The following is a 27,540-nucleotide window of genomic DNA, read 5'->3' as shown; positions in this document are numbered from 1 at the left end:
TAAAGGGGGGTGAATACAAAAGCAGTTGGCTTTATATTTTTATTGGCACACATTGTAGAAACCACGTATCACTTTCTTTCTGTTGTCCACTTCTTTGTGTCAGCTTACTTGATAAAATCCAAATAATTTGCGTTAGAGTTTGACGTCATGATAAAACAACATATGGGTTGGCCTTGGGCCTATGAATACTTTTGTAAGTATACTTTATGCTAGGCATACATTCTGAAACCAGTTCAAATGTTTATAACTCTTGCTTGAACAAGAGGTTATGAATTAATCTGAGCAGATATTTTCACAAATATGATATAATTACACTGAAATATTGAGCTCCAATAGCTTTTGTGTTACCTGTGTTGTTTCATTATCCATAAAATTGTGTTGAACATTCAACCAGACACTTTAGGTGAAGTTCTACAGACCATTACATTAACATGGAAAATGTTTTATTTGAGAAAATACCACTGATCTAATATTTTACCTCATATTTCTACTAAGATGGTTGGTTCAGTGAAGACCAGCATTTTTTAATAAAAAAATGATTAGATTTAGAATATGTTCCCATAATTTCTTTTTTTATGTCTATGACTTTTACAACTTCTTACTAGTACAATCACTGAATGAGTCTGACTCTTAATTGCTCATGCAGTCATGTTTCAGAAGAGACAGCTATGAATGCACAGCTGATCAACTTTACCAGCAGCTGAAACTGGACCCCTTGACAGCTGAATGTAGGGCTGGCAACAGACAAGACAAGGTGAGGGAATGGCATGTGGGGAGGGGGCATACTCTGAACCCATGATTGTTGGCAAAGAGATTAAAATATGTAACTCTACATATACTAAAAGACTGCAATAAAATGTAAAAATAAATCCATGATCGTGGGCGTTGAAAATGGCATCCAGAAGCTTGTCTATATTTTGAGTTTATGATCAACAAAAAGGCTCGTTTACAGTTTTATTGTGATCTGACACAACTGGCCATTGGAAAAAAATAAATCTCATTAAACGTGAAAGTCCAGAATTAATGTTCTCTAAACATGCTGTCTAATATATCAAAGGGATAGGATTGCTTTGCTTTGAGGGTGGTTGAGTGGTGGGCGTAGGTCAGCAGGGTATAAGGAGAAAGAGGGAGGCCATAGAGGAGGGGTTAGGGGCTAGAGTGGGTGTGGATGGTCTACAAATAGTTGCTCTGAGTGCCTGCCATTTCTTCACCAAGTTTCTCTTCCACTGGCACGGTGGGACTGTTGGGTCTTAACGCCCGAAGCAGCTTCTCTGAACCCACAAACCAACCAAGCAATCAAGCAACCATGAGCAAGTCCTACTCCTCTTCAACCCAGAGTGCCTCCTCCTACCGTCGGACCTTTGGTTCTGGTGTTGGTTCATCACCGATGTCATCCCTCTTCTCCTCCTTAGGAGGAGGTCGAGGCTCTTCTTCCAGCCATATGTCTTCCAGAGTGTACGAGGTCAAGAGTAGCGCTGTTCCCTCCTTCTCCAGCTTCAGAGTTTCTTCTGGAGCTGGGGGAGCAGGATTTGGCTCCTCAACAGCTGTGCGTACCTATGGAGGCGAGAAGCTCGACTTTAACCTTGCAGATGCCATGAACCAAGACTTTCTCAACACAAGGACCAACGAGAAGGCCGAGCTTCAGCACCTCAACGACCGCTTCGCCAGCTACATTGAGAAGGTTCGCTTCCTGGAGCAGCAGAATGCTGCCCTGACCGTGGAGATCGAGAAGCTGAGGGTTCGCGAGGGTCCTGGCCGTGTGGCTGAGCTGTACGAGGAGGAAATGAGGGAGCTGAGGAGGCAGATCGAGGCCCTCACCAACCAACGTGCCAGGGTGGAAGTGGAGAGGGACAACCTGGCTGATGATCTGCAGAAGCTAAAGCTGAGGTAGGTTCTGATGGTGTAGGCTCCAGAAAGTTTTGTATAAGAGGCCAGAGGGTTCGCTAGTTAACAACCTGAGGTGGCGCAGAAAAATAAAAAATAAAAAATTAAAACCCATTGATCCTCCTCCGTATGTTCTGTCAAGCAATACCAAACAAGATATTGGAAAGCTATGTGGAAAAGTGGTTTGAAGACGAAAAATAGAGGAGTAGAAATACCTTCTCTCTTTTGGAGAAAAGAAAAGCCACAGGTACACCTCAAAGAATTTCAAAGTAGGCCTTCTTGTGTGAACGCTACTGTTTTCAAGCTTCCTATAATTGTGCACATGTATTTCAAAGTGACATCACTGAGGAAAACAGAGATGGAGACAGATTTACAGAGTCATAGGAATGAACCTTAGACAGACAGATAAAGTTTCAGCCAGACGTATAACATTCAGACAGGAATAGAGGTGGACAGATGGAAAAAAAAATCTATTTTTCAACACTAAAAGGAAATAACATTCTAAATTTCACTTCAACAGTCCCTTGTAAACTTTGTTTTTAAGCCTATATTTGTCTGTGTATAGCTTTTAGGTCAGTTTGTGTTTCTGGGATAACTCCATCATGACACTGGATGCATCATCGCTCACATTAAAGTGTGTAATAAAAATCCACCCCAACACGCACAGCATGCAGTCTGCTTCCAATTCTTACACACACGCACACACACAGTCTACGGCACGTACACAGTCTCCTTGCTCTTCACATTCTGTTTATCAGCCCTCGTCGAGCAGCTGCCCGAAGCTGTGAGTAAGTCCAGCAAATGCGCTTGCTTCACCCACTGAGATCAAAATACACACCCTAACCTCCTGCTTGCTCACAGCTACAGCACATGAAAATAACAAGCAGGTATTAATATTTTCATGTTGTCCTCCAAAGATCAGTCATTACACGTTCCAAACCTTTGATGCCTGTAATTATACATAGATAAAAAAAAAAAAAAAGTCCTTCTTTTTAAAAATGTTTGGTGAAATGCTAAATGTGGAAAGAGCAGGAGTGGTTCTTGTTATCCCCCCACGGCCGCTGACAGTGGGGGAGCAGCTGCATTAAAGCTTTCGGGCTAAAAGAGCAAGCAGGCGAAGAGGTGTGGGTGTGTGGATACGAGCAGAGTTTAAATAGAATACAGTTTGTGTCTCAGGTTTTATTTTTAAGTACAAATGCAGCGGCACCCCAATAGAAATGAAAGGCAAGAAGAATTTGTCCTTTAACTTTCCTCCGTTATTGTTTTCTTTTCCCCTGTGGGGCAACTCTCACCTTTTAGACTGCAAGAAGAAATCCACCAGAAGGAAGAAGCTGAGAACAATCTGTCTGCCTTCAGAGCTGTATGTCTTATTTACTTATTTATTTTCTATTTGATCTTTAGTTTAACTTTTTAAATAAAACCCTGTCTTTTTTGTAAAGCAGATGCTTAGTCATTTGCCTTTGCCTGAATACATTCTCTTGCTGTGTGCTTGTTTGCAGGATGTTGACAGCGCCACTCTGGCCAGGCTGGACCTGGAGAGGCGCATCGAGAGCCTGCAAGAAGAGATTGCCTTCCTCAAGAAAATCCATGAAGAGGTTTGAAACTCTTCTAAATCTTTAACGTACAGAAGCATTGCTTTGGCTCTATGATGGTTTATAGAGTCTCTCACCCACACTGATGTTAAATCACATGCACTAACACATGCATATAAATATGTGCGTTTGCACATATTTTGGCAATAGCCAAAAAAAAAAAAAAAAAAAAAAAAAAAAACACTTTTGCACATTGCCTTGCCGAGATGAAAGGACTGGATGATCCACAAGCTCAGCTCAGTTTCAATGCACAGCTGAGGATCCGTCTTGTCATTTTGTCTTTTTTGTCTCAACTTTGACCTCCCAGAAATGCTGAAGTGCTGACTGGTTCAAAGGAGCATGTCAGCTGTTGTGGAAATAGCTGAAGTGTGTGTGCTTGTATTGGTGGCAACAAATGGATAGCTATTTTGAACTATTTGATTAAACCAAACGACAGCTGAATGCAACTTAAGCTTGTAAAATTATATATTTTTACCAAGAAGAAAGGAATTGCATTTGCTGCTACTAAAATTTATGCTTTTAGTACTTTCTTCCAGTGCATGAAGGATTTATTAGTGTCTAGATATTTTATTTCTAATGTCAGTTCAGGCAGGAAGTGCGTTATTACACAAATTTAAGAAAGTGCAATTACACTACATTGTTACACTGAACTTGTAATTTTTTATACAACTGTTTCTGAGGCCTTTAATTCTTTAACGAGGTAGAAATATTTGTAAGATGATTACAGTTAAAAATGTAACTTGTTTATTGGATTCTTTTAACGAAACAATTTTAAAACAATTTGTTTTCTCTCTAATTGGTTTTTGTGGTTATAACCAATAAGTGTGTTTATCAGTTGAACTTTTATTATATGGGTTATTGTGTGTGTGTGGCTTTCTACCATTTTTGTGGCATGTAACTTTTGCCCTATTAGTTGGGAAAATAAAAATAAATGACTATAATCTCCTAATATATCAAATAAGATGCAGAGCTAGAGAAAAATCTTGATGTGTACTTTCAAAATATTCTGACTATTATTTTGTAAGGCTTTGAAGGGTTAAGCTGCTGTCTGTTTCTCTCTTAAACATCCATAAATCTCTTTCTTTTTGTTACATCATTTTAGTAAGTTCATTTTTACTCATAATGAATCTCTTCTTTCCACGAACGCCTTGCAGGAGATCCGAGAGCTGCAGAGCCAGATGCAAGACACTCAGGTCCAGATCCAGATGGACATGTCCAAGCCCGATCTGACCGCTGCTCTCAGGGACATCCGCATGCAGTATGAAGCTATCGCTGCAAAGAACATTGCAGAAGCTGAAGACTGGTACAAGTCCAAGGTAGATTAGAAGCCATTCATGAGTAAAGTTTATTTTCTTCTGTTGCTAAAATGCTTAAACACTCACCTGGTGTCTCCACAAGGTGTCCGATCTGAACCAAGCTGTGAACAAGAACAACGACGCTCTGCGCCAGGCCAAACAGGAGACCATGGAGTACAGGCACCAGATCCAGTCCTACACCTGTGAAATCGACTCTCTCAAGGGCACTGTCAGTATTTATTTAACTCACTTTATTCCTGTTATTTGTAAACTGTGCAGCTTGAATTTTTTTTATTCTGCTGTCAGTCCAGTTTAAACCTGACTTCACCTCCTTGCTATCCTTTCAGAATGAGTCTCTGCTGCGCCAGATGAGAGAAATGGAGGAGAGGATGGGCCAGGAAGCCTCTGGCTACCAGGATACCATTGCACGGCTGCAGGAAGACATTGCCAAGATGAAGGTAATAACCTTTAGCATTTCACATGAGGCATGCATTGTGACAGCAGATAATAAAAGCAACAGCTGTAAGATACAAGAAGTGGGATTTTAGAAATACACAACCCATCTTTACCGGTTCATTTCAGTATTTCTAGTGACAGTGTGATTTTTGTTGGCAGGGAAACTTTAATTTTAGGAGTCAATAAGACTTTTAATTAAATATTTTTAATGTTTTGATCTAAAGGATGATATGGCTCGCCACCTGAGGGAGTACCAGGACCTCCTCAATGTGAAGATGGCTCTTGATATTGAAATTGCCACCTATCGCAAGCTGCTGGAGGGAGAGGAGAGCAGGTTGGCCGGCTATACACGCCATGTAGAAGGATGATAACAAGCTCAAATGACCTAATTTTACTATTATTTTCTCTCTTTCTTTCCATTGCAGGATCACTACCACTATGCCTGTCCAGTCTGCCTATTCTTCCATTGGATTCAGAGGTAACAGGAATAGTAACATGTCCTTTTTTCAGCACATAAATACTTGGTAAATCCATTTTGCATTCCAAATGAGTCAATAAGCATGATGATAATGTTTAATTATAGCCTCTGACTGAATATGGTAGACGCTATTTTCAGCTTATTATGTGTCATGTACCTGCAGTAACACTTTCTGACCACTGGGTGGAGACGTTAGACGAGACAAAATACCTCACAGGGCTTTGGTTTCGCAGTTAAGCAAGCCAGACTTAGATGATTATGTAACTCTGTCTTTTCCTTTAGTCTTCAAATGTGTTTAATTTTACATGTTAAGCTATTATTGTGAACAAATATTTAAAATAGAAGTGTAAAACTGGAAAACAATAAGCAGCTTCAAAATCTCTTTTCTGATTCTCTCCCTAATGTAGAAGACTAGCTTTCTCAATCAATAGTAAACAACACCAGTGCCTTTAAACTGAATTGATCTTGTGTTACTGTAAATAAAGTTAATTTCCAAGCTAATTTGGTGAATGCATTCTTACAGAGACCAGTCCTGAATCCCAGCGCGGATCGGAGGTTCACTCCAAGAAAACTGTTCTTATCAAGACTATTGAGACCCGCGATGGAGAGGTTTGAGCTCACACACATCCACGTGTCGACAACACAAACAAACCAATCACATGCAAACACAAGCTGAATTGCTCACGTGGGTGAAAATACACATTGTAATCATTGTTTTTAAGAATTTTTAAATTTAAATTTGTACATATAACATCTTTACTATTTTTATACTTTGTAGCAAGATTTGAAAGTAATACAAGGTGCAATATACCAGACCACCTCAATCTAGGCATCCCAGTGGGAATTATGCCATTTAAAATTTATGAAGTGAGAAAATGATTGCATTTGTGAGTGGATTTGACAGCTCTGCTTCCACTTCTATGTGTCTAAGGGTGAACCACTGAAAAGGTGATATTTTTAAGGGCTACGACATCATTCATTTTTGCAAATTCCTACTGAACAAACACAATGGGATGTGCTAGCCCTTAGAAACACATGGTAAAATTTTAAGAATGTAGAGGCAATAGGTGTTAAAAGGATTCAGCAGTAATTACCATAACACAAGCAATGACTGTAAATTGGCACACTTTTGTGGTAACAGATCATGTTTAATATATGACACTCCTAGATGAAATATTCCATGAGCCAGGGTGCTAGTGCCGAGTGTGTAAGTTTAATTTCATTGTTCCAACTAAACTTTTCGCAGCTGCTCACTTGCTTCTTTAGATTTGCTATAAGCATGACAGCGACACTGAAATGACGTGGAAAGTCTTTGTTTCTCCTCTGGAAGATGTTGTAGATTTAGGCACTTTTTTTTGAAACTCTGTGACACTCTGTTCTTCTTTGAACTGTTAGCTTCACTGGCCTGCACAGCACTTCACTCCAACCAATATCTTCACAATTTATATTAACCTACTTAGCGATTTGTCTGCGTTAATTTACTGGTTCTTTTACTTGAATTATGATTGACATTAATTGCTTTTATTTCTTCTGTCCCTTAAGGTTGTCAGCGAGTCAACACAGCATCAGCAGGACATCATGTAAAGAGACAACATGAAATGAAACATAATAAAACATGAAGAAATATTTCAATTGTTTCCTACCATTACTATAAGAACAGATAAGCTGAGCCGATGTTTATAGGCAGAATTAATAATGCAAGCTTCAAGCTATGAACATAATTTCAGTCGATTGTATTCATCATAAAATAGATGCAGGCAGGTTGCCTTTAGCCTGGTTTTGAATGAATAGCATTCCAGGATTTGAAACTTTTTTTTATTTTTATTTTTTTAGCATTACTTTATATTTCGGAAAAGCATTCGACTTTGCTATTTCTCATCTCTGCTTTTCCATTTTTTAACAAGCTGTTATGGTTCAGCATAATAAGGGAGGTTTCTGAGCTTCAAGACGGATCAGCGAGCCCCTAAACACTGTGGTCAAACATAATACTGAAAGGAGATATTTTCACTGTGCATATTCCATTATTTGTTTTAGTATGAACATAGGATCGGTTAGGGGCAATTGTTGTTGCAGATTTAATGAATGTGTCAGGTTGGATTTAAAGAACATATATAGTATTGAACTAAGAGGGAACTCAGTCATGTTTAAAGGTCGAACTTAGTAGCATGTGTTTAGTGCTTGTGAATGAGAAGGTAAAAATGGTTTGATGTTTCACTCCAATTTAACCTCAGAGGAGATGTCCATAACTGTGTGGTTTTAAATTGTTCTCATTTTAAAACCTAATAACAAAAAATGTTGGTTTTGGTCCTTTTTTTTTCTTTTTTTGTTGTCTGAGACTGCATACACACTCTTGAACAACAGGACAGTGGGGTCATCATGCTGTGGGAACGTTTTTCACCTCTAAGGGAAGAAAAACTAGTCAGAGTTTTTTGGAAAAGTTGATTTAGTTAATTATATGAGAAATAAAAACTACCTAAAGCTGAAAAAACTTGAGACTAGGTTTGGTCTTAAATTAAATAAAATATGTCAAAGTGTATTGTAGTAATGTGAGATCTGAAAAAGTTCAGAAGGACACCTTTTCAAAGTACCATATCGCTGATCATTAGCATTTCTTAAATAACATGCACATCTTTGTATTGACTCCTTTATGAACTGTAATTATACAAGCTTTGTCACTCAAGCGTGGCACTGCTACTTCAACATTTAATTCACTTAATGTGAGGGAGAGAGATTGAAACAATCAGTGCCCTAACAGATGCAGGAGTGAGGGAAATGTGAACAATGGCCGGGTAATGAGTTGTCCCTGGTCACACTTTGTTTCCAGCTGAAAGCAGATTAGAAAGCAACAAGACTTGCAGTCTGTGTCGTTTGTCTCTGAAACCACTGGAGTGAAAATGTCAACAGAGATGAAAAAAGGCCACGGCTGTGAGTGCTGAAGACAGAATAGAAACAGACAATAAATGAGCATTCGATGAAGAACAGGAGAGAGAGAAAGAGAGAGAGAGAGAGAGATGGTGTTGCAGGCTGAAAAGAAGAGAAATGAAGACGGCGAACTGAATGAAAAGGTTATTTGGACAGAAAAAGAGGCGAGAAGAAAAATTAGACAGAAGAAACTGCACAGACTGGAGCTCAAAAAGAAAGAATATGATGGCTACTACAATAATTAGTGTGAGTTGCATTACACAGAATATTCTGCAGTCATTTTTTGCAGCTTATGTCTGAAAAAAGCCCCACTCATTATGTAGCAGGTCAACAGCAAAGGGCAACTTATTTCTACTGTACCTTCTGCTTCCTGTAATGTCAGCTTACTTTATGATTTCTTCCTACATATTGCTTCCAGTATTCTAATTCCAAAGGAGAGCATTGGTTTCTAACCTCTATCCTAATTCGTTATTTGCATACTGTGGAAGTCTTTAATTTTGTACCCAGGAATATGTTTTTGGAAAGATCCCAAAACATGTCACAGTAATTGCTGATCTGTGCTTTAAACAGGCATGCAGCTGGAATGGCTTTGAGGAAAAGACGATTCAAAGCCAAATTTAAATTTCCAAGTTTAAAATTTGTCGGCTGAATTCCATCATCACAGGCTCAACCAGCAGAATGAGAAACATGTTTACACAAGGTCAAAAAAAAAAACATTCAGCAGGATCACAGCATAACAGGTCTACTCCATTAAAAGTATTCAGCTGCAGAAATGGAACACAACAAAATGTTAAAAACATTAAAACCGAGTCAAATATTTGCACATTAAGATTATTTACAAGTCAGTATCTACAGTCAAAATGTTCTCACAATACAATATTCGGTGTAGCTGAATATTGTACTATATGAAAAAATAAAAGACAAAGCAATGTACATAAAAGAATTATTAGCCCACCCCACCAATTACAAGCAAGAAAGGATCCAGTGATTAGCATTTACATATGATAACATACACCACCACTACAGTAAAAACACAACCAGGACATAAAAAAGAGGACTGAGGTACGAGCAAAAATAAAGTCACACTATCACAGACATTACGGTGAAAGACCATCAGAGTAATACCATAAAGTAGAACAGGAGGTGGTTTAAATGAAAGAGAAATAGTTCAGAATTGGTTTAAAGTAGTTCTTGTTAGGAAGTTGCAGTTGTCTGCTGTGGGTAATAAATTACCCACAGCCATCTTTGCATCGTCATTTAGTTATAAATGAAAATCAGTTGCTTGATGAGGCTGAAGCTAAAGTGTAATCTGAGGGGAACCCGGACCAAAGTGGATTCGTACCACATTAAAAACATTCCAGTTTCGAAACCTTCAAAGTGGTTTATGCAAGCAGCTTTTGATCATGTTTTGAACTGTCACTCTGTTTTAGCCGGGCTGCTTGTTTCCACAGCTGATGGAAATGGGAGGTGTCACAGTGATGTTCCTGTACAAAACATGCACCGCGAACTGCACATATACAGCATCTAGTCAGATTAACCACCTACTAGAAAAGTGAGTCAGTGTAAAAATCGATAATAACATTTTCTAAACTACCGAAAATAGTTTTACCTTTTGACCAGAAATGCTTTACATATTTAACCTTCAGCATGTTTAATGCAGGAACTTTACTGATGGTGCACCACATCCTACCTCCTGTTCCGGTGAAAATAACCACCGATGTCTTTATAAGTAATCACAAACCTGATGACAGTTATAGGGTTAATAAAAGAGCACCCACATAAACCACCCACATAAACCACCATGACGGTTTTGAGATTGGAGGTCTGCTTCGGTCATGGTCTCTCTCAGACTGGCCATTAGCTTCAGCCTCTGGGATCAACTAATCAGGATTTATGCTACTGGAGGTACGATGTCAACTGCTTGTGACAGAACCTTACTTTAAATATTCTGAAGCATCCATCTAGTAACAATACATGTCCTTTCAAAGGTTTTTACTTGGACAGCGTAAATATACAGAGATAAAGAGGTGTTTATGCACCCTTGGTCCAAAAAAGCTGGAAATCTGGGGTTTCCGCATGGCAACAATGACACAAACACAATGGATACAGGTATTACACGAGTTTTGTCATGCAATAATGGAGTATAACGTAATTAATTGTGCCCCTGTAAGAAAGAACTGCAAAATCTGCAACAGTCAAACACTATTAAATCAGTGCGTGAATGTTTAACTGTTGCGCCGCTTTGTTCTGTTCACATTTCAAATCATGGAATCCAACATTTTTAGGGATCAAGTTTAATCCATGTCTTATTTTTGCATTATATGGCAGTATCATTTGTCATAACTCATTGTAATATTTCCTTAAGTAGGAATTGTGCGTGTGTAAAAACATCTCAGCTTCTGTAAGGCGGAAATAAAATAATGTTAAACACGGCGTCTTTATGTAAAACACCGAAATCCACCTCTCCTCTCTCAACAGCTTGATTGCAAGAAATACATAAGTTAAAAATAGAGTACCGTGTAAATTTATGTTGACACAAACACACACATAGAGAAAGTCTAAAAGACAGGTCCAGCAGTAAACATTAGAGGGTGCCATTTGCAAATGCTTTCATCTTCTTACCTCTTTCCGATGAGCTAATCTTTCTTTAAGGCCTCCTCTTCATTACATAACATGTCATGAAAAACCTTCAGAAGTTAATCCTTTCAAGCGAAGCAGTATGTGGTAAAACAGGAGGGGGAAGAGTATTGTACGGCATGCGCGTCTGACATTTAAATGAATCCCCCTCGTGTTTGCTAATAATTGGGCCAGGCCATCAGCTGTAGGGCTCACGTGTCCACTCAAACACAGAAGCAGACCATTTGGGACCAAACATGGAGGAAGGTCAGTGATGAGATGTGAACACATCTGCCTTGGAGAATGGCACAATACGCAGAAAGCAATACTAATTTAGAAGAGGAATTAACAACAACAACAAAAAAAAAACCCTCTTTGGTTTGAACCGCTCAGTTCGATTCACACCTACAATTCACCCCCTCTTAAAAAACCCACAGGATTTGCCAAGCCACTTGCTATTTTCTGTATTAACAAGCTGTGATGGGAAAAAAAATAACCCTAGTGAAATAAATATCTTACTTTACACAGACACCTCCAAGAGGGGAAAAAAAAAGAACAGTAAGAGCTTTTAGATCAGTGTTTGCATTGTACCTTCAGTTTGTTTTAGCGTTTAACACCGAGCACTCCCCTCAGAACCCTTGAAGTGAAGTGTGTCATCCTTTAACTGCCTTGAAGGTAGAGATACTGAATACAGATGAAGAAAAAAAAAAAACGTTGCAATTCCCCGATACTCTAAAATACACACAATTCCATTTCAGCTGCGACGTTACAGAGTATGACAAATATACCCTCTTCCCTTCCCAGAACAGGTCACACTGAAAAATTACTGAAACGGTTTGTGTGATAACATATAAAACAGCTCCATAATCCTTCATTAAGCTTCACTGGACGCTAAATGAAGAATCTGATGGCCATCAATTTTGTGCTCCCTCCAAAACCAAAGTCTTTGTTCATTATCATTCTAAAAAACAATAAAAAAATAGTCGGCAAAAACACCAAACAAGACGGGACCATTTTGGGTTACAAATCATCAGAACATGGTAATCTTCAGTTGGGTGAACTAACAGTTGACTGGGCTGTTTCCATTCTTTCACTTCTGTTGGTGTCCAAGAGTTTTGAAGGTGCCAGTGACTGTGTGAATGTGTTTAGATCCGAACTGCTGGTCCACTGGGGACTGTGAGAGGCACTTGAGAGCCGCAGTCATAGTCCAGTTGAGCCATCCGAGAGCGACTCATCCGAGTGTGGGAGTAAGCCCGTCTTTCTGTCTGTCTGTCTCTGAAACTCCTGATGTAGCTCTGCGGATGGACAGAAGGTTAGAAAAAAGTGAACAAACACCCTTTTTCCTTCTCCTCAACTGTATCTGTGATATGTCACAGATAATGTTTGATTAATGGGCCATATTTTACTCATTAGATCACACTAAGTGTACTAATCTGTTGACTTCAAATTGTTTGGAGTGGATATCCGGTTTGGACTGATATCAGAGTAAAGGGGTCATAACACAAACATGTGCCATACTTTGCAGGTTGTATTTGCAAATGTTTAAAACCATGAATCCTCTACATTACAATTACGTTGGAATTTTGTGCTAAACTAAAAAGTGGAAGAGTTGAAACGGTATGAATACTTTTTCAAGACGCTGTAAATCTACTTAAGTGAAAGCAGGACTGTAATGTAGGATCTCAATAAAAATCTCAACTTTTGTGGGATCATTGATTCCAAAGAACAAAAAGACAAATGTCAATAAAAATATATATATATTTTTCTTCCAGTTTAAGAATGAGAATAAGAATATTACCGGAGACAGCACATCTCCATCAAAGCGTCTTTTGGGGTTGGGTTTGCGGTGGTAGCCGGGTTCCGTCTGCGAAGGAGGAGGAGGGACCTTAGGTTGCTGAGAGCTCTGGGTTTGGTGATGAGCGTGGGACACCACTGGGTGGTGGTACTGCTGGTGATGGTGGCTGTGATGGGTATGGGCCTTCTGCTTGGGGGCTGTCTTCTGGTTTTGACGCTTTTTCTTCTTCTTGTTCTCCTTCTCCTTTTTCAGCTTTTCCTCTCTTTGTCGGATTCGCATGAGCTGAACCCGCCGCTGCTGCCGACTCAGTACCACTGGAGGTCAAAAAGAACAGCAGGTTGATTATGTGGGGAAGGAAAGGAGAAAGAGAACAATAGGTAATCAAACGGGAGGGCCTGTTTTGTATTAGGGAAAACCAGTGAGGAACAATGCACTTGATAAGAGAGGACATGAGTTTGCTTGTGTCACTTTGCGGTACTATATGTGGTTTTTTTTTTTATAATGCAGAGCAGCTTGAAAAAATGAAAATGTAAGAAAAATGCAGACAACTTTTGCCTTTTTTTTCTGACATTTCTAATTTGCGAGGCGACTAACTTGCCATGCTGAGTCTACTTGCACCAAGCTGCTCAGTTTCCTGACATATTGTGCGTGGGTGAGTGTGAGCTTGCTATTTTAACACGCTTTTTTTAGCAGAGGATGTCCAAAATCCACGCCGTCTTATGGTCCATTACTTAAGCTAATGAATATACTCAGCTTTGCTTCATTCATTTTACATCAACATAAATGCTGCTTCTGTTGGAGATATTTGTCCATTTATATTGTGTCTTTTATGAGCGTCCTCACATTGCACACAGACGAAGGCGCCGTGTGTCCATGTGTGTGGAAATGTTTGTGTGTGGACGTTATGCGGTCTATTATTGTTCCTTTGTGTGCGTGAACATGAGGCACCATCTGCCAGGGAAACTGAGTAATCATACCCCCTGCTTTTCTATTTCTTAGTTCACACTTTGCCAAGCCTCTCTGCGCACATGCTTCTGTGTGTCACAGGGCCGGCATACTCGTCAAGTTATCTTGCAAGGTCCAACGTAAGTTTTTTTTTTTATTGTAACAGACAAATGAAAATGAGATACAAATAAAAACTTGACCTAATTCACATTCGTTCACATTGTGTGGCGGTCGCCGTTCTGACAGAAAACATGATTTCCTTCACTGTTTCACTTGGGTGCCCCTGCTTGCCCATTGTGCCCCGTTTTGTGCCCTTCCCCCCACACACCTGCTCTCTCATTACTCTGTCCCTTTTCAGTCATTCCATTTCTCTTTTGCACTATAGTTCTTGTCAACATTAAATGGCACTTTTAGCAACCTAACGCATTTTTATAGCTAATTATATTTCGGAAAACACAAGCATGGATACTTTTACTTTGAATCTGACAGTTGTAAAGTATTATATACATATATATATATATATTTATCACCATTAAGCTTTTTTTTATATGATTGATTAGTTTATAATATTTGACTTAAATGGATGCACACCTATTGAATTTACCTTTAGAGAAATGCTCAAACATGCTGCTTCCTCCTGCTACATTGAGGGGAAATCAAAATACATCAACTGTGATATGAAGAACAATTACTAGAGACTTGCATAAGTCTGGTTAATCCTTGGGTACAATTTCCAGTTGCCAGAAGACACCACAACCATTGTATTTTAGCATAAGCAGAAGAGTAATGTTTAGTCATCATATTAAATTATAAAGAGGATGTGATCATTTTCTCACAGATAAATATGTCTTTTCAGTGCAAAATGTGCATGGATACTGGTTGAAGCTGGTAAGAATTGTCATTATTCAGAGAGAAATTAGTCATGCACTGAGATGCTTTGGCAGGCTACTACGAGAGGAGGAAGTTCATAAAAGCATTATAAAGTGCCAAATTACATTCTCCAAATGCACACAAGAATAAAGAATCTAATTTCCGGAAACATATTCTCCGCTCTGATGAAACAAAATCTAAAATGTTTGGCCACAACGACTATGACGGCATTTGAAGAAAAAGGGGGAAACTTGCAAGCCTGAGGGCCCTAACCAAAGAATTCGGCAAAAATGAAGTACTTTTTGAAATATTAAGTAGGCTAAAACAGTAAATGTTTAGTCTGACAGGGAAAGAAAGGAAAACGTTTGTGTCTTTCTATAGAGTGTACGGAAATAGCAAATAAAACAGCAAATACACAGTGCTACCTTTGTGTTTTAAGGCTGTTTTGAATTTAAAAGAAACCACTGCTGTTTTTTTTCTGGGCTTCTATCCACTATATAGAATTGGATTTTTTTTTCTTCTTCAAAATAACACTAAGAGCTTCCTCCAACTCTTTGCCCACGTCCTCTGTGTGGTAGCCATGGCAGCCTGCAGTTTAATCCTATTATTTGAGCCAATGTGTAACTTATTCTATGAAACTTTGCAGCTGTGAATGCCAGCAGAGATCAAATGAAGTGTGTGTTTCCATCATAGACATGTGTGAGTGAGCAAAATACTTTGCACCGATGCGTTCTGTGTGTCCCTCCAGTCCCTGCTTTTGATTTTATACAGGAGTTATAAAGCATGTGTATGCTGCATCTAGAGATGCGCTTTGGGCGCGATTTGACCATCTGTGTTGTGGTTGCTTTCAGAATAGATTAAGGCTGTTTCTGTCAATAACAGATTCTGGTGAAAACGTTGTTGCTGGTATATTCAGACTCTCCATTGCAAGACAACAAACACACACCTACACACACACAGAACCCTGTCCGCATGGTGGCTCTAATTCCTGAAGCGATGACAATACTTCTTTAAAGTTACAATTTACCATAGAAGCTTGTAGTGGCCGTGGTCGGATCAATACTGAAGCGTCTGTCTAACACATCCATCCCCACAACTCACATTATTAGTACAGAAGCTAAATCGAACTTTTGGTTTATTTCTTAAGCTAATTCATGTTCATCAGCATATTTATGAGAACACATGACCATTTATGTTACATATCATAAAAATATTCCCACGGGACAAACATCAAAGATGATGTTTTCTGGGACATGTTTCGCTACACTTTTCGAAGGGTAAAATCTTGAATTTCCCACATAATGTCCTAAAAATAAGGCCTTATGCACGCTTGGAAATTATTCTCCTAATTTCTTACCAATTTCTTGTAGTCATCAAGCTATAATTCTTTATAAGTGCAGGGAAAAATGAATGCAGCAGGAAAAAAAAAAGAAACAAAAAGCTTCACACTTGACATAAACAATAGTTTGTGTTAGCTAAGGTGCCTGGCAAGGGCTTATGGCGCTTCATTCTCTTCATATGTTTTCATGTTACTGCCACAAACTACAGTGTGCATTATGTTTTAATACAGTTTTGGCTGTGAAGCTTCTCCATTTGTTTTCTGCAGTTTGACTTGAGCGTTTCAAATTTATGTCTTTTACTGTTTTCCTGTTAATCATTTTTTTATTCTCCAGCCACTGTGAGAACTGTTCCTTTTTTATTTCAGTTTTCATTTTCATCTGTGAAATGTTATAAAAAGAAATTAAATGACTTTCAAATCCATGCTGAGCTTAAATAACCTGTCTCCTGTCAATGCTTTGAAGTCAGTTCTGCATATAACCGGATGAAAAGATGCATTTACATGTCTCTGTCCTCTCTGTCTCTGGAACTGTGAATCAGCTTATGATCTGCTGCTACCTGTGGTGAGGTGACACTGTTTAAATCACACCCATGTTGGGTTTTTTTTTTCCTTAAAGAATTTTGCAGCTATAGGTGACTTCACTGAGTTAATCTTCTTTTTTTAATTTTAAGAAAGCCATTCTGTTTTTTTTTTTTTTTGTTTGACTTCTTTTGCAGCGTACTATGTAACATCAATGTCATCCTGCAAGATGAGCTTCAAAGAGTCTATCACATGAAAAGAAACTGAGAGGCACAAAAGGTTGACTGGTTTATTTTGAATGTTTTCCTCTGGAGAAGGTTAAACTGTTAGAGTCTGACAATTTTCAGAGGGGGCTGAAAGCTTTTCTAAAAGTGTCCATGTGCACTTAGATTGATTTAGAAAAAAATATATATTAAATGAACATATATATATTTTTATTTCTCTTTGTTCTGCTCCCATCTCATAGCAAGACCAAGAATGTTCCTCATCGGATGGAGGAGGATTCAAATCAAAATATTCTGTGTGGTAATTCAGGAGGATATGGTTACATATTGTAAATCTCTGATTGCTATTTTTCTGCTTCATGGGGATTTGATTAAGAAGGCAATGAAGAATGATTTGATTTTGTGCAACACACTGATTGGTATGTTAATGCTTAAATAATTTTGTCTATCTCTGAGTGCATCAATTATTGTAGGTTACAAAAGAAACAATAACAAAATAAAAATTGGGAAATATTGCTTTGTTTTTTTGTTGTTGTTTTGAAGTGAACAAAAGCTTTCCAAGTCGGGTCAACAGAATTGTTCTCTGAAGCAAACCTCTCGTGGTTTACAATGGGAAATTTCTTCTAACACAGTTTTTGCGTGCATTTCTATTTAAGGCAGTGTCAAATGAATTCTTTCCGGATTAGATGCTTACCCTCTGTGTGAGAAAATCCCTCTGCAGTAACTTTCCATTGGATCAGAACTCCAAGGAGGGTCAGGACAGGCCACACCCCTAAGATGACCCAGGTGAACCAGCAGACAGGCTTCTTTGGTGCCACCTGTAATTAACATCAGTAGAGTTTTTTTCTTTTTTTTTTACATTTGCTTTATTAGATGCAGTGAATTTCCAGAGCGTAACTTTGTATGATATTAGCAGCTTTCTGTTGGGAAACACTGTTTTATTTCTAAGCATATAATAACTAAAAGTTGTATTTTAGCTGTTTGTCAGCATTTCACTGTAGTAAAGCACAAGTTGCTGGCCCACTGCTGTAGATACCTTTATTTCAGTGCATTCATAACTACTTGAACTCAGTTTATTTATATAGTGCCTTTTCATAATTAAGGTAATCTCAAGGCACTTAACAAATTACTTTGGCAGACTGAGAGGTCTACAAATCCAGATCTCTGTTCTGAATTAGGTAGAAAAAAATCTCTGATCTAGCTTGACACCCTTAACTATTATATAATGAAGACCGTAGAAGACCACATTGATCAACAGTTATTTTTGAGCGAAAAATAACTTGATTAATTCACAAAAGTTTGACTTAAAAATCAAATGGTATTGGCAGACATGTAAATATGGCAGATTTCCTCTGTAAATTTGCAAACCTGTCAATCTGACTTTCACTCAAACATTAACATGTCATGAATTTTGATCAGAAACTCTGCCTCAAGGTGAATTCAACTCTCGCACTCACAAACACACGCTTGCATGCAGCTGTCCTAACCTTGAGTCTCTCATAGATGTAGTGCACCAAGGCAAACAGCTCTATAAAGTAATCCACTGTGACAGTGATGATGGCAGAGCCAAATGTTGCCGTGGAGAAGGTGACGAAGCACCGTTGCCACTGAAGAGTGAGGACTGCAAACAATGTCCCAGAGCCCAGAAGGATTCCCAGAGGAACCCACACTGTTTTGGGGTGATAGAATTCCTCCATAACCTGGAAAAGGAAATGTCGTTTAGTAGTTTCTCTTTTCTACGTTAGCTTGTAAAAGGATGTTCAACCGTCTCCATTACAAAAGAAAATCAACACTGATAAAACATCCAAAGTTTTTCTTTGTCTAATATTCAAACAAGAGCCTAAAGGCAGCTTTGAGCAAGTGGGAGGGTTGCTAATATAGACAGTTATCATTCATTGTATTTGAAATATCCACAAAAAAAAAAAAAAACTATGAACAAAAGGAAGGGATTTACCACAAGTGATGCAACTCCAACCAGCAGGCCCAGCAGCAGGCCTACCATAAAAAGGCCCACGCTGCGGACCAACATGGTCACCAGGCCACACAGTGTCCCAATGCCCAGGCCAATACCGACAGACGCCTCTACGCTCAGCTGAGTGTCCATCACTCTCTCCTTGTAGCACAGCATGAAGATGACCACAGAGCCAAACATCAGGCCTGTTAGAAACAACACTGCCTTGAAGCACCGATAGCCTGAAGGGGGAAAACAGAGCACTGTGAGGTTGTGAGGCAGACACATGCATTAGACATTTGGCAGCTGGATGGGTGCAAACACTTATTAATATTATATAATAGTGGTCAATGATTTATTGTTTAAAAGAAGTAATGCTTAATTCATCAAAACCATTATCATACTCACACAGCGTTAAGACTAATACACAATAAGAAAATTAATGGTCTCACTATTAATATTGTCAAAGAAAATGCATCTTAATGGTCAATATTTCAAGAACAGGTAGGTGAAAAACTGTGTTTTTTGCTTTCTTTTTCTTTGTTTGAGATACATATTTTTTGAAGGTTTCAGCATTTATCATCGGAACATCTGGAAAAGTTTATTTATTCATTAAAAAAACAAAACAAAAAAAAACAGATGACGATAACAACCATTACAAAGGAAAACAGGACGGAGGATGCATGACTGTATCTGCCCAGAAAGACAAGAACTATTTATTTAGAAGAGTACGGAGCCCTTCAGGGGACATGGGGAATTTTTTTTCTTTTGCGTTCCCTCACAAAACTTTTGCGTTCCCTCGCAATAATGTACTGATCAGTTGATGCGGCATAATTGATACTGTAAGACTTTTTTAAGGTGGCCGTCATACTTTCTGCTTTAATACAAAGTTATGTAAGGTTTTTCCATGAATATCTCGTTGTGAAATATCTGACGTTTTATATCTTTTTTCTTTAGTATATAAAGGCACAACAAACCTATGATATAAACAGAAACTTTCCATAAGTAGGAAAGAAATAAAAATACATCCAAACTATTTGGACTATTTCTGAGTTATCATCGCGGGGTAATAAGTCATCTGATTGTGTCTCTATTGTGTTCGTCTGAATGGTTTAAAGGGCTGCTTTCAGTGCCGTTTCATCTTAGCCTTAAGAGACATAAACATGCAGTAAATAAATCGATTTTCAAACATTTTTTTTGCACCAAAGCGTTAATAATAATAAACACGTTTTATTATTATAAAACACAGCAAACTAATGGTGGTAGATGGCCGCACTGGATTAACTCGGGGAATCTCATCTGTCCATGTATCAATCAACTCCAAACCTCTTCTTTGTTCTGTCACAATTATCGATTTATTTAATTTTGGTTATAATGCTCCAAACTTTTGCGAGGACTGACCACCCCGATCACCCCCTTCCTCATACACACAGAGCCAACACACCAGTAATCTTCCCATTCACTTCATGACAGTCACGCCCACATCGACACGCCCACCACCCAGGTGTCAAAGCCGCTTCTGTCATATCAATAATTACTTATTTCATTCATATGGCTCTCACAGAGCCTCAGTGAAAACGTGTTTATTATTATTAAGTCTTTGGTGCAGAAAACTGATTGAAAATTGATTTATTTACTGCATGTTTATATGTCTGTTAAGGCTAAGATGGAACCGCACTGAAAGCAGCCCTTTAAACCGTTCAGATGAACACAATAGAGACACAATCAGATGACTGACTACCCCGCGATAATAACTCAGAAATAGTCCATGGAAAAACCTCACATAAGCTTGTATTACAGCAGAAAGTACGGCGGCCACCGTAAGAAAGTCTTACAGTATTCAATTATGCCGCATGAACTGATCAGTAGGTTATTGGGAGGGGACGTAAAAGTTTTGCGAGGGAACGCAAAAGGAAAAAAAAATTCCCCATGTCCCCTTAGTAAAATATGCTAACCTTTGCACTTTGAAAGGTCACCTACATTCATCCATTAAGACGTTTACTGAAAACAACAGCTGATATCCTCATTTTCTGTTTACCATCATTTGCTCATGCCTTTTCTATCTGTTCTTTTTATGTATTTTATTCAAATGAAAGCTTACAAAATTCTCCAAAGCATTAAAAGCTGAGCTTATCGACCATTCAAATCTCCTTTGCCTTTGCTTTTGTGTTTATTAATGTTTGCCTTTTCGTTATTTTTTTTTCCTGAATCTTTTTCTGACCGGCCTTGGTCTCGAGGGTACCCGACCTCGGATTATTATCTTTGTTTAATCAGGCATTGCACTGCTGAGCAGCACAATACTCTTTCTCTTATCTGAGCCAATGTCCAAGCTTCTCCCCTGTGACCATAGCTCATTTAATTGACATGCTTCTTGTAGCTTTTTTTCCCCTCCCTTGTATACAGTTCTCTGAGGGATTTCAGATATCTTTTATCTGGGATGTTTGTTGAAGCCACTGTGGCTTTTTACAGCTGTTTGCGCTTGCGCTACATTACGCCTGGAGATATACGAATCATAACTGAAGCATCTACTGCCATTTTAAGCATTTGTTTGATCGCTGGCTGCAAACTAATTCCCAACATGCCATGATTTCTATTAATCAACAAATGAATTTTAATGTCACTTCCTATTTCCTGCTAATGATTTCAGTGACTCATCTTTTCCTCTCCCTTTCTCAGTCGCTCATCCCTCCAACTGTTCCACTGCTCTTCTCCTCTGCTCGTCCCTCCCTCTCTATCTTTGTTCCTTGCTTCTTTCCTTTCTCTTCCTCCAGCCATCAGCCAATCCCATCTGTTCATCCCAGCTTAATCAGCTCATGTCCTTCCTCACATTATCTCCCGTTAGCTTTTCCTTATCAGTCCTATTTCGGCAAAACCACTCCTGATTTATACCACAACTGTGTCTGGGTGAACTAAATAAATGCAAACATTTTTATCTTCCCTCCGGTCTAAGATCAGCACCCACTACTTCAGAGACGCAAGCAATCTGAAATAATCCCTCCACTGACTGATCACCCTTACTAATGTGCCGTTGTTCAACCCTAACTGAGGAACTTCTGAGGCATAAACAATTTGCCGTCTTCTAAATCTAAACTGCAGCTTATTTTTTTTATATATATATAATATTGTGTTCAGCTAAGGCATAAAGAAACATGAAACCAGGTTATTGAAGCTGAATGTGTAAAATATATTTTAATTTGATCCTGCTATTATTTTTAATACCAAACTTTGCCCAGTAAAAGTGTTTTTCTTTTAATAAAGACACTGTTTGAGCTGACGTTAAATACTTTATTTAAAGTTTTATTTTTATATAGATATAGTCCATCTCAACATTAAAGGATCTAAAACTTCTGCCTTGATAAAACCGGATCGTAATGCTGAGTTTGGCATTTTGTCACAGTATGTCATGGACCCTCAAGGCTCTATTCTCAGGCTGCTGTACTTATTACATTTATCTGTATCCCAGTAAATTAAATGTGTGCTTCAGTGAAGCTTCTTGTCGGTCAGATTAAATGTAACTTTTGAAAATAATAACCTTTAAGCAAGTATTTAACATGCTACTTAAGACCACATTTTTTGTACTAATTGGTTTAGTTATCTGATCTGGTACAATATAGTAATAAATTAAAAGTCATGTTTTCATTAAAATGAACAGACAGAGAGGTGTGAAGACGTAAGTATATGTGTAACAAATTTACCGTCTAAGATGTGTTTCACTTAAGGGAATAAGTTACTGAAATAAACAGACTTTTAAATAATATTCTAATTCATTCAGATGTAACTGTATGCTCCATGTCAGACTGTGGAGTACTTCAACATCTCTTATTTTATGCTGATCCATTTTTGTACTCTAATATTTCTGTTCCATAACTTGATCAAATTCACTGAGTCAGGCTCTTTTCAATCAATGTGTAGATTGGTTAGAATTTTTTCCAACTTAACGAGTTTTTGGTCTTGGTCCCAAAAACTAAAGACAGAGCAGCACTCATCCTACCCCTATCCCTAAAAGAGGCTAAAACCATAGACAGTGGAAAAATCCCAGGTGTTACCACTCAGACAATAATTCTAACATTGATTTTATTACTATTTTTGAAATGTTTCCCTAGAATAAAGAGTTTCTTGTTGTTGTTCTGTGAGGCACCAAATGGTGTTGGGACCTAATACATTTCAGAGGTGCTTGTCATGTATGAGCTTAAGAACCTTCTAGTCACAAGAGACGTTTTCTCTGTTGTCCCAGGATCAAAACAAACCAAGGAAGGGTGAAATTAAGTTTATATGATCTTCTGTTCTGGAACCAGCTCATCTTCCTTGTTGTTTCTCATGCGTTTTTCTTCACCTTTACTCCTTTATTTTCCTCTCAAGCGCTTTGAATTAACTTGTATAGATTGTGCCAGACGAATAAAACTCCCTCGCTTTTTATGATTTACCTGTGGACAGGCTTCACATTTTCTTCTCCTCTGGTGTTAAAACTCAATAAAACATTTTCTGTTTCATTCTTTCTAGAAATGTATGTATATATAGAAATGTGTTTGCTAAGTTTTTGAGCAGCCTACCTATAATGTAACATCTGACAATAGGTTTCGCCTGGGTTTTATTGAATCTTCATGCTATCTACACGCTTCAGTGCATCAACCTGCTGAAAAAGCTCAACACATCAGTATTCATCCAAGGACACCACCGAGTGGTTGTCTTCCGAAAGCCTTGGTAGTAGTTTTTTTGTGGGGGAATGAAAAATGCAATCAAAACATAAACAACAAAAAAAATATATATAATGCTTTGCTAGCCCTATTTCAAAACCGAAAGCTGTGTTTTGAGATGCTTTATATGCTTTTAGAGAAAAACTTAGTAGCACCAACTAGATGTATTGTCAAAAAAAAAAAAAAAAAAAAATGATCCGGATGATTGTCAGCTCAAACCTAATTAACTGACTCTAACTATGAAAAGAATAATTATCAGTCTGACGAACCCAGGGGGTGGGATAGCAGTGGTGTTTGGTGCTAGAACCAAGTTTTTCTCCTGGTGGAAGCACAAAGAACTGCTATTTATACAACCACTTAAAACCTGGAACTGATTTTTTGGACAAGATGCCAAAAGGGATGTTTTCTAACCAGCCTTTAAGGCCTTCAAAAAAACAGTTGTATTTATATTGACAATACATTTCTGGCAGGTGCTCTCTGTGTACATTAGGTATACAAGTGATGCAAGCCTTTTCAGATCATTTGTAAAAAAAACACAAAAAAAAAACATAGACTGTACACTTTCCCTTCAAATGTACAGTTATTCACTACTTTGAGTCGATTCATCACATGGGGTATGAATGCTTCCCACTCTATTTTCCTGACCTGTGGTTATTTTGACACCTCTCACAATTTCTAATTTATCAGTTGACCAATCACAGCAGACTCTGTCTCACATGAGTGAAGCTATTTCAAACAAAATATAGGAGGTGATGGACTGGAAGCATCTGCTCTTGTGTATTGTAACTGGGAATATTATGGGTTGTTCATGAACTGCTCTTGCTTGACAGTGAAAACTGCTGGGTGGTGGCTCAGGTCAAGCATATTAAATGTGTGGTTCAGATAGCGTGTGGTCACACTTTGCGTCTAACTATAACCACAGATAAAGAAGCATCAATCCCTTGAAAGACAGAAAGCAAAGATGAACAGTGACTTATAAAAGTATTCACACCATTTCAACCTTTACACATTTTGTGAAGTCAGAGCCACAAATTTGAAAGCATAAATCATGTTCAAATTTGTTACACATAAAATATATTTTTAAGGGTAGTTGAGTAAATGGGAAAGAGAAAATAAATCAACACCTCACTTGTTAGATTATGATTAATAAAAACCTTTTGGAAAATGTGTCTTTTCCCACCTCTTTAAAATAATGTTGTCTTTGTCTACCACATAGATACATACATTCACGCTGGTGGGCGTAACATGACAAAAACGGAAAAGTTCAGAGTTATGCAGTGCATTGGAAAGGCACCGTATGATATTATTGTTCCTTTGGAAATATTTTTTGTAATTGTTTATTCATTACTCCATTGTGTGCTGACCCCAAATTTTTCTACTGATGATCTAATAAATTCTATTTTCAGCCTAATCACAAACTAACCCTCAAGAAAACGCTTTGTGTCTTAGTGCCTGAATTAAACTAATCCTCTACGACAAATGTATCTACATTTATAGCATTTAAAAAAATATATAAACTAACTGGTTTCAGGTTATTGATATCTACACAGTAGCGCTAAATTTCATTTTAAGTCATTCTGTTTTCACGGCTTCACTCACCAAAGAAGCAGTAGATGATTCCAAAGAGGCAGCACATGGAGCAGACCACTGAGGGCACAATCTCATACCTCCTCTCGATCTCCTGGTCACACTTTAGGCCCATCTCGGCTAAACCCAGAAGCTGGCTGGTGGAAGTCATTGTGGCTCCTCTTGAGAGGGGGTGTGGGGGACGGTTTAAGGGTAGCAAGGAAGGCAGGGAGGGGTGAGAGACACAGGGATTCCTGGCTCAGTGGACCTCACCCATGGAGACGTGTTTGCCTACAAACAGGAGGCGTGTAGAAAGGGGTGATGGAGAGGGGGCACTGGAAATGAATGAGGGCATGAAAGAAAGAGAGGAGGAGCATTATTGATTGCTCTTCTAAGTACTCAGCTGTGAGTGCTGACATTGCAGTAATGATGTGCCATAATTTTGAAAAACGAAACAACCGAGGAGAGAAGCCGGCGTAAGTACCACTTAAGATGAAATGCAATGCAGCCACCATTGCTCACCAATATGTACATAAACATGCTGTAACAAATAGTCGGGGAGGATGGTGCAGCACAAATAATAGTTGCTATAGAAAGCTCAACCGAATGCATTTGCATAAATTAGCATTTCGTTGGAAATTTGTGGCACAAGTACAAAATACCTCGTGGGTTTTTACATATGTCTTATAAAGAAGGGGTTCTTAAAGACTTAAAAGGCATCATCTACTCTGACAACTCACTTGTAACAACCCAGAAGAAAACAAATACGATGAATTTATAGGAGTTGATCAGAGCTGCTTTGTTTAAATGTTCAAAGCGTTGTTATGGCTCTGTGAGACTTTTACTTTTTTGCGGTTCAGCACAATTATGTTGGAACATTTATATTCCTCCGTGACAGCAATGCACTTCCATGACGATACGTTTCCGTAAAACTAACATTAATATAAATTCTTTAAAAAGTATTTTTAAATACTTTTAATTCCTAGCTTACTGACAGTAGTTCTGCATGTACAAGCACTGTTTGATGTAATTGCAATTTCATTCAGATCAACACACTTAGATGGGAATCCCTGTTCTGTCTTATTATGTCTTTCAGACAAATAGTTGCTCGCTGCTGACTTCCTGACATCAAGAAACACATGTTGTGTTGTTTAATACATCCAGTATCCTTGTTTCTCTTATCTGGCTATCTATAATAAAAAATCTAATTGGCATATCTCTGCTCTGATGGTTGTCGTTAAAAATGCACAAGAGCTAATCATCAGCATAAAAAAAAAACATAAATCCTGCACAAACAGAATAAATGGATTTCAGTGATTAACATACAATAAAAATGTAAAAAAAAAGTTTAAAACATTCTTCTTTTGTAATTGTACAATGATGAATGGACTTTAAAAATATGTTTGCTAAATGTTTTAAAGATTTAGTAATGTCCCACATGCTCAGCAGGAAAATGCTTTAAAAAACATCTTAAAACACATTTTCAATGTAGATGCAGTGCAGTGTGTGATTCATGTACCACAGACTGTTGCTGCCAGCCAAACACCCACACACAGCTCCGCATTCATTCATGTACCAAATCCCAGTGGTTACATTTCTAGCTGAGACACAAATTAAGACCTTCTTAGTCAATAGGCTCGCTCAGCGGTAGATACATGTGGATAAAAGCATCAGTGTTTTATTATATGCACCAACTCATTTACCACTCACCATACTTGACCTGTAGCCCACCTGGTTTAGAGATGTACTTTCATTGACAGAAAGGCTTGACAGGCTTTATCAGCCCTTTCCTGAGCTATTGTCTGCTTAAGAAAACTGTATATTGAATAACAATAATCTGGCACATACAATTACATAACAATTAGATCTTGGTAGAGGTTAAGGAAAACACTGGTATTCTGAAGCATGTTGGGTAACAGAGACTTGTGTGTTAAATGTCAAGAGTTGTTTCTCTGAATCCGTTACCTTCAAAAGGTTGTCTTATTCAGGTCAGTGAACTCTTCATGTCTGACAACAGAGAACAGACCCACATTTTTTTATTCTTTCTATTTCACACCTGTCTGGATCATTCAAAAATAGAAATTGCACATGGTGAACAGACACTTTGTGCTTTCAAACGGATTTGTACACCTAGAACTCTTTCACATTTTTGTCATATCCGAAGGACGTTTTAAAATGTGGCGCGCATGTATATATTTACAAAACCTTAGACACCTTTCGCTCCATTTAGAGCAAGTTTTTTTTTTTTTTTTTTTAGGTATGTCTTTGCAAACTTTTCGTAACGATGAAATTAAATAACTAAATATATACATATAAATATGTATATATTTACAAAACCTTAGACACCTTTCGCTCCATTTAGAGCAAGTTTTTTTTTTTTTTTTTTTTTAGGTA

General features: G+C 38.1%; 2 protein-coding genes across 2 annotated transcripts; one reads left to right on the top strand and one right to left on the bottom strand.

Annotated features, from left to right (window-relative positions):
• Window positions 1–1,188: 1,188 nt before the first annotated feature.
• Window positions 1,189–7,331, top strand: desma (desmin a). The gene is made up of 10 exons (XM_014968600.2): window positions 1,189–1,887; window positions 3,184–3,244; window positions 3,384–3,479; window positions 4,631–4,792; window positions 4,875–5,000; window positions 5,119–5,229; window positions 5,452–5,561; window positions 5,653–5,705; window positions 6,229–6,314; window positions 7,248–7,331. The coding sequence occupies exons 1-10, from the start codon at window positions 1,307–1,309 to the stop codon at window positions 7,287–7,289; spliced, it is 1,428 nt and encodes a 475-aa protein (XP_014824086.1). The 5' UTR covers window positions 1,189–1,306; the 3' UTR covers window positions 7,290–7,331.
• A 3,589-nt stretch (window positions 7,332–10,920) lies between these two features.
• tmem198aa (transmembrane protein 198aa) lies at window positions 10,921–25,809 on the bottom strand. Its single transcript, XM_088001688.1, has 6 exons — window positions 25,180–25,809; window positions 18,890–19,128; window positions 18,423–18,635; window positions 17,630–17,753; window positions 13,042–13,352; window positions 10,921–12,538 (listed from the first exon to the last, which is right to left on the bottom strand). Exons 1-6 carry the CDS (start codon window positions 25,316–25,318, stop codon window positions 12,389–12,391), a joined length of 1,176 nt encoding a protein of 391 aa, XP_087857814.1. The 5' UTR covers window positions 25,319–25,809; the 3' UTR covers window positions 10,921–12,388.
• Window positions 25,810–27,540: the final 1,731 nt, after the last annotated feature.

Source organism: Poecilia mexicana, unplaced genomic scaffold (assembly GCF_051168715.1).
Source record: "Poecilia mexicana isolate PSO_F unplaced genomic scaffold, ASM5116871v1 scaffold_2, whole genome shotgun sequence".
NCBI lineage: Eukaryota > Metazoa > Chordata > Actinopteri > Cyprinodontiformes > Poeciliidae > Poecilia > Poecilia mexicana.
This window is presented reverse-complemented; position numbering and strand designations above follow the sequence as displayed.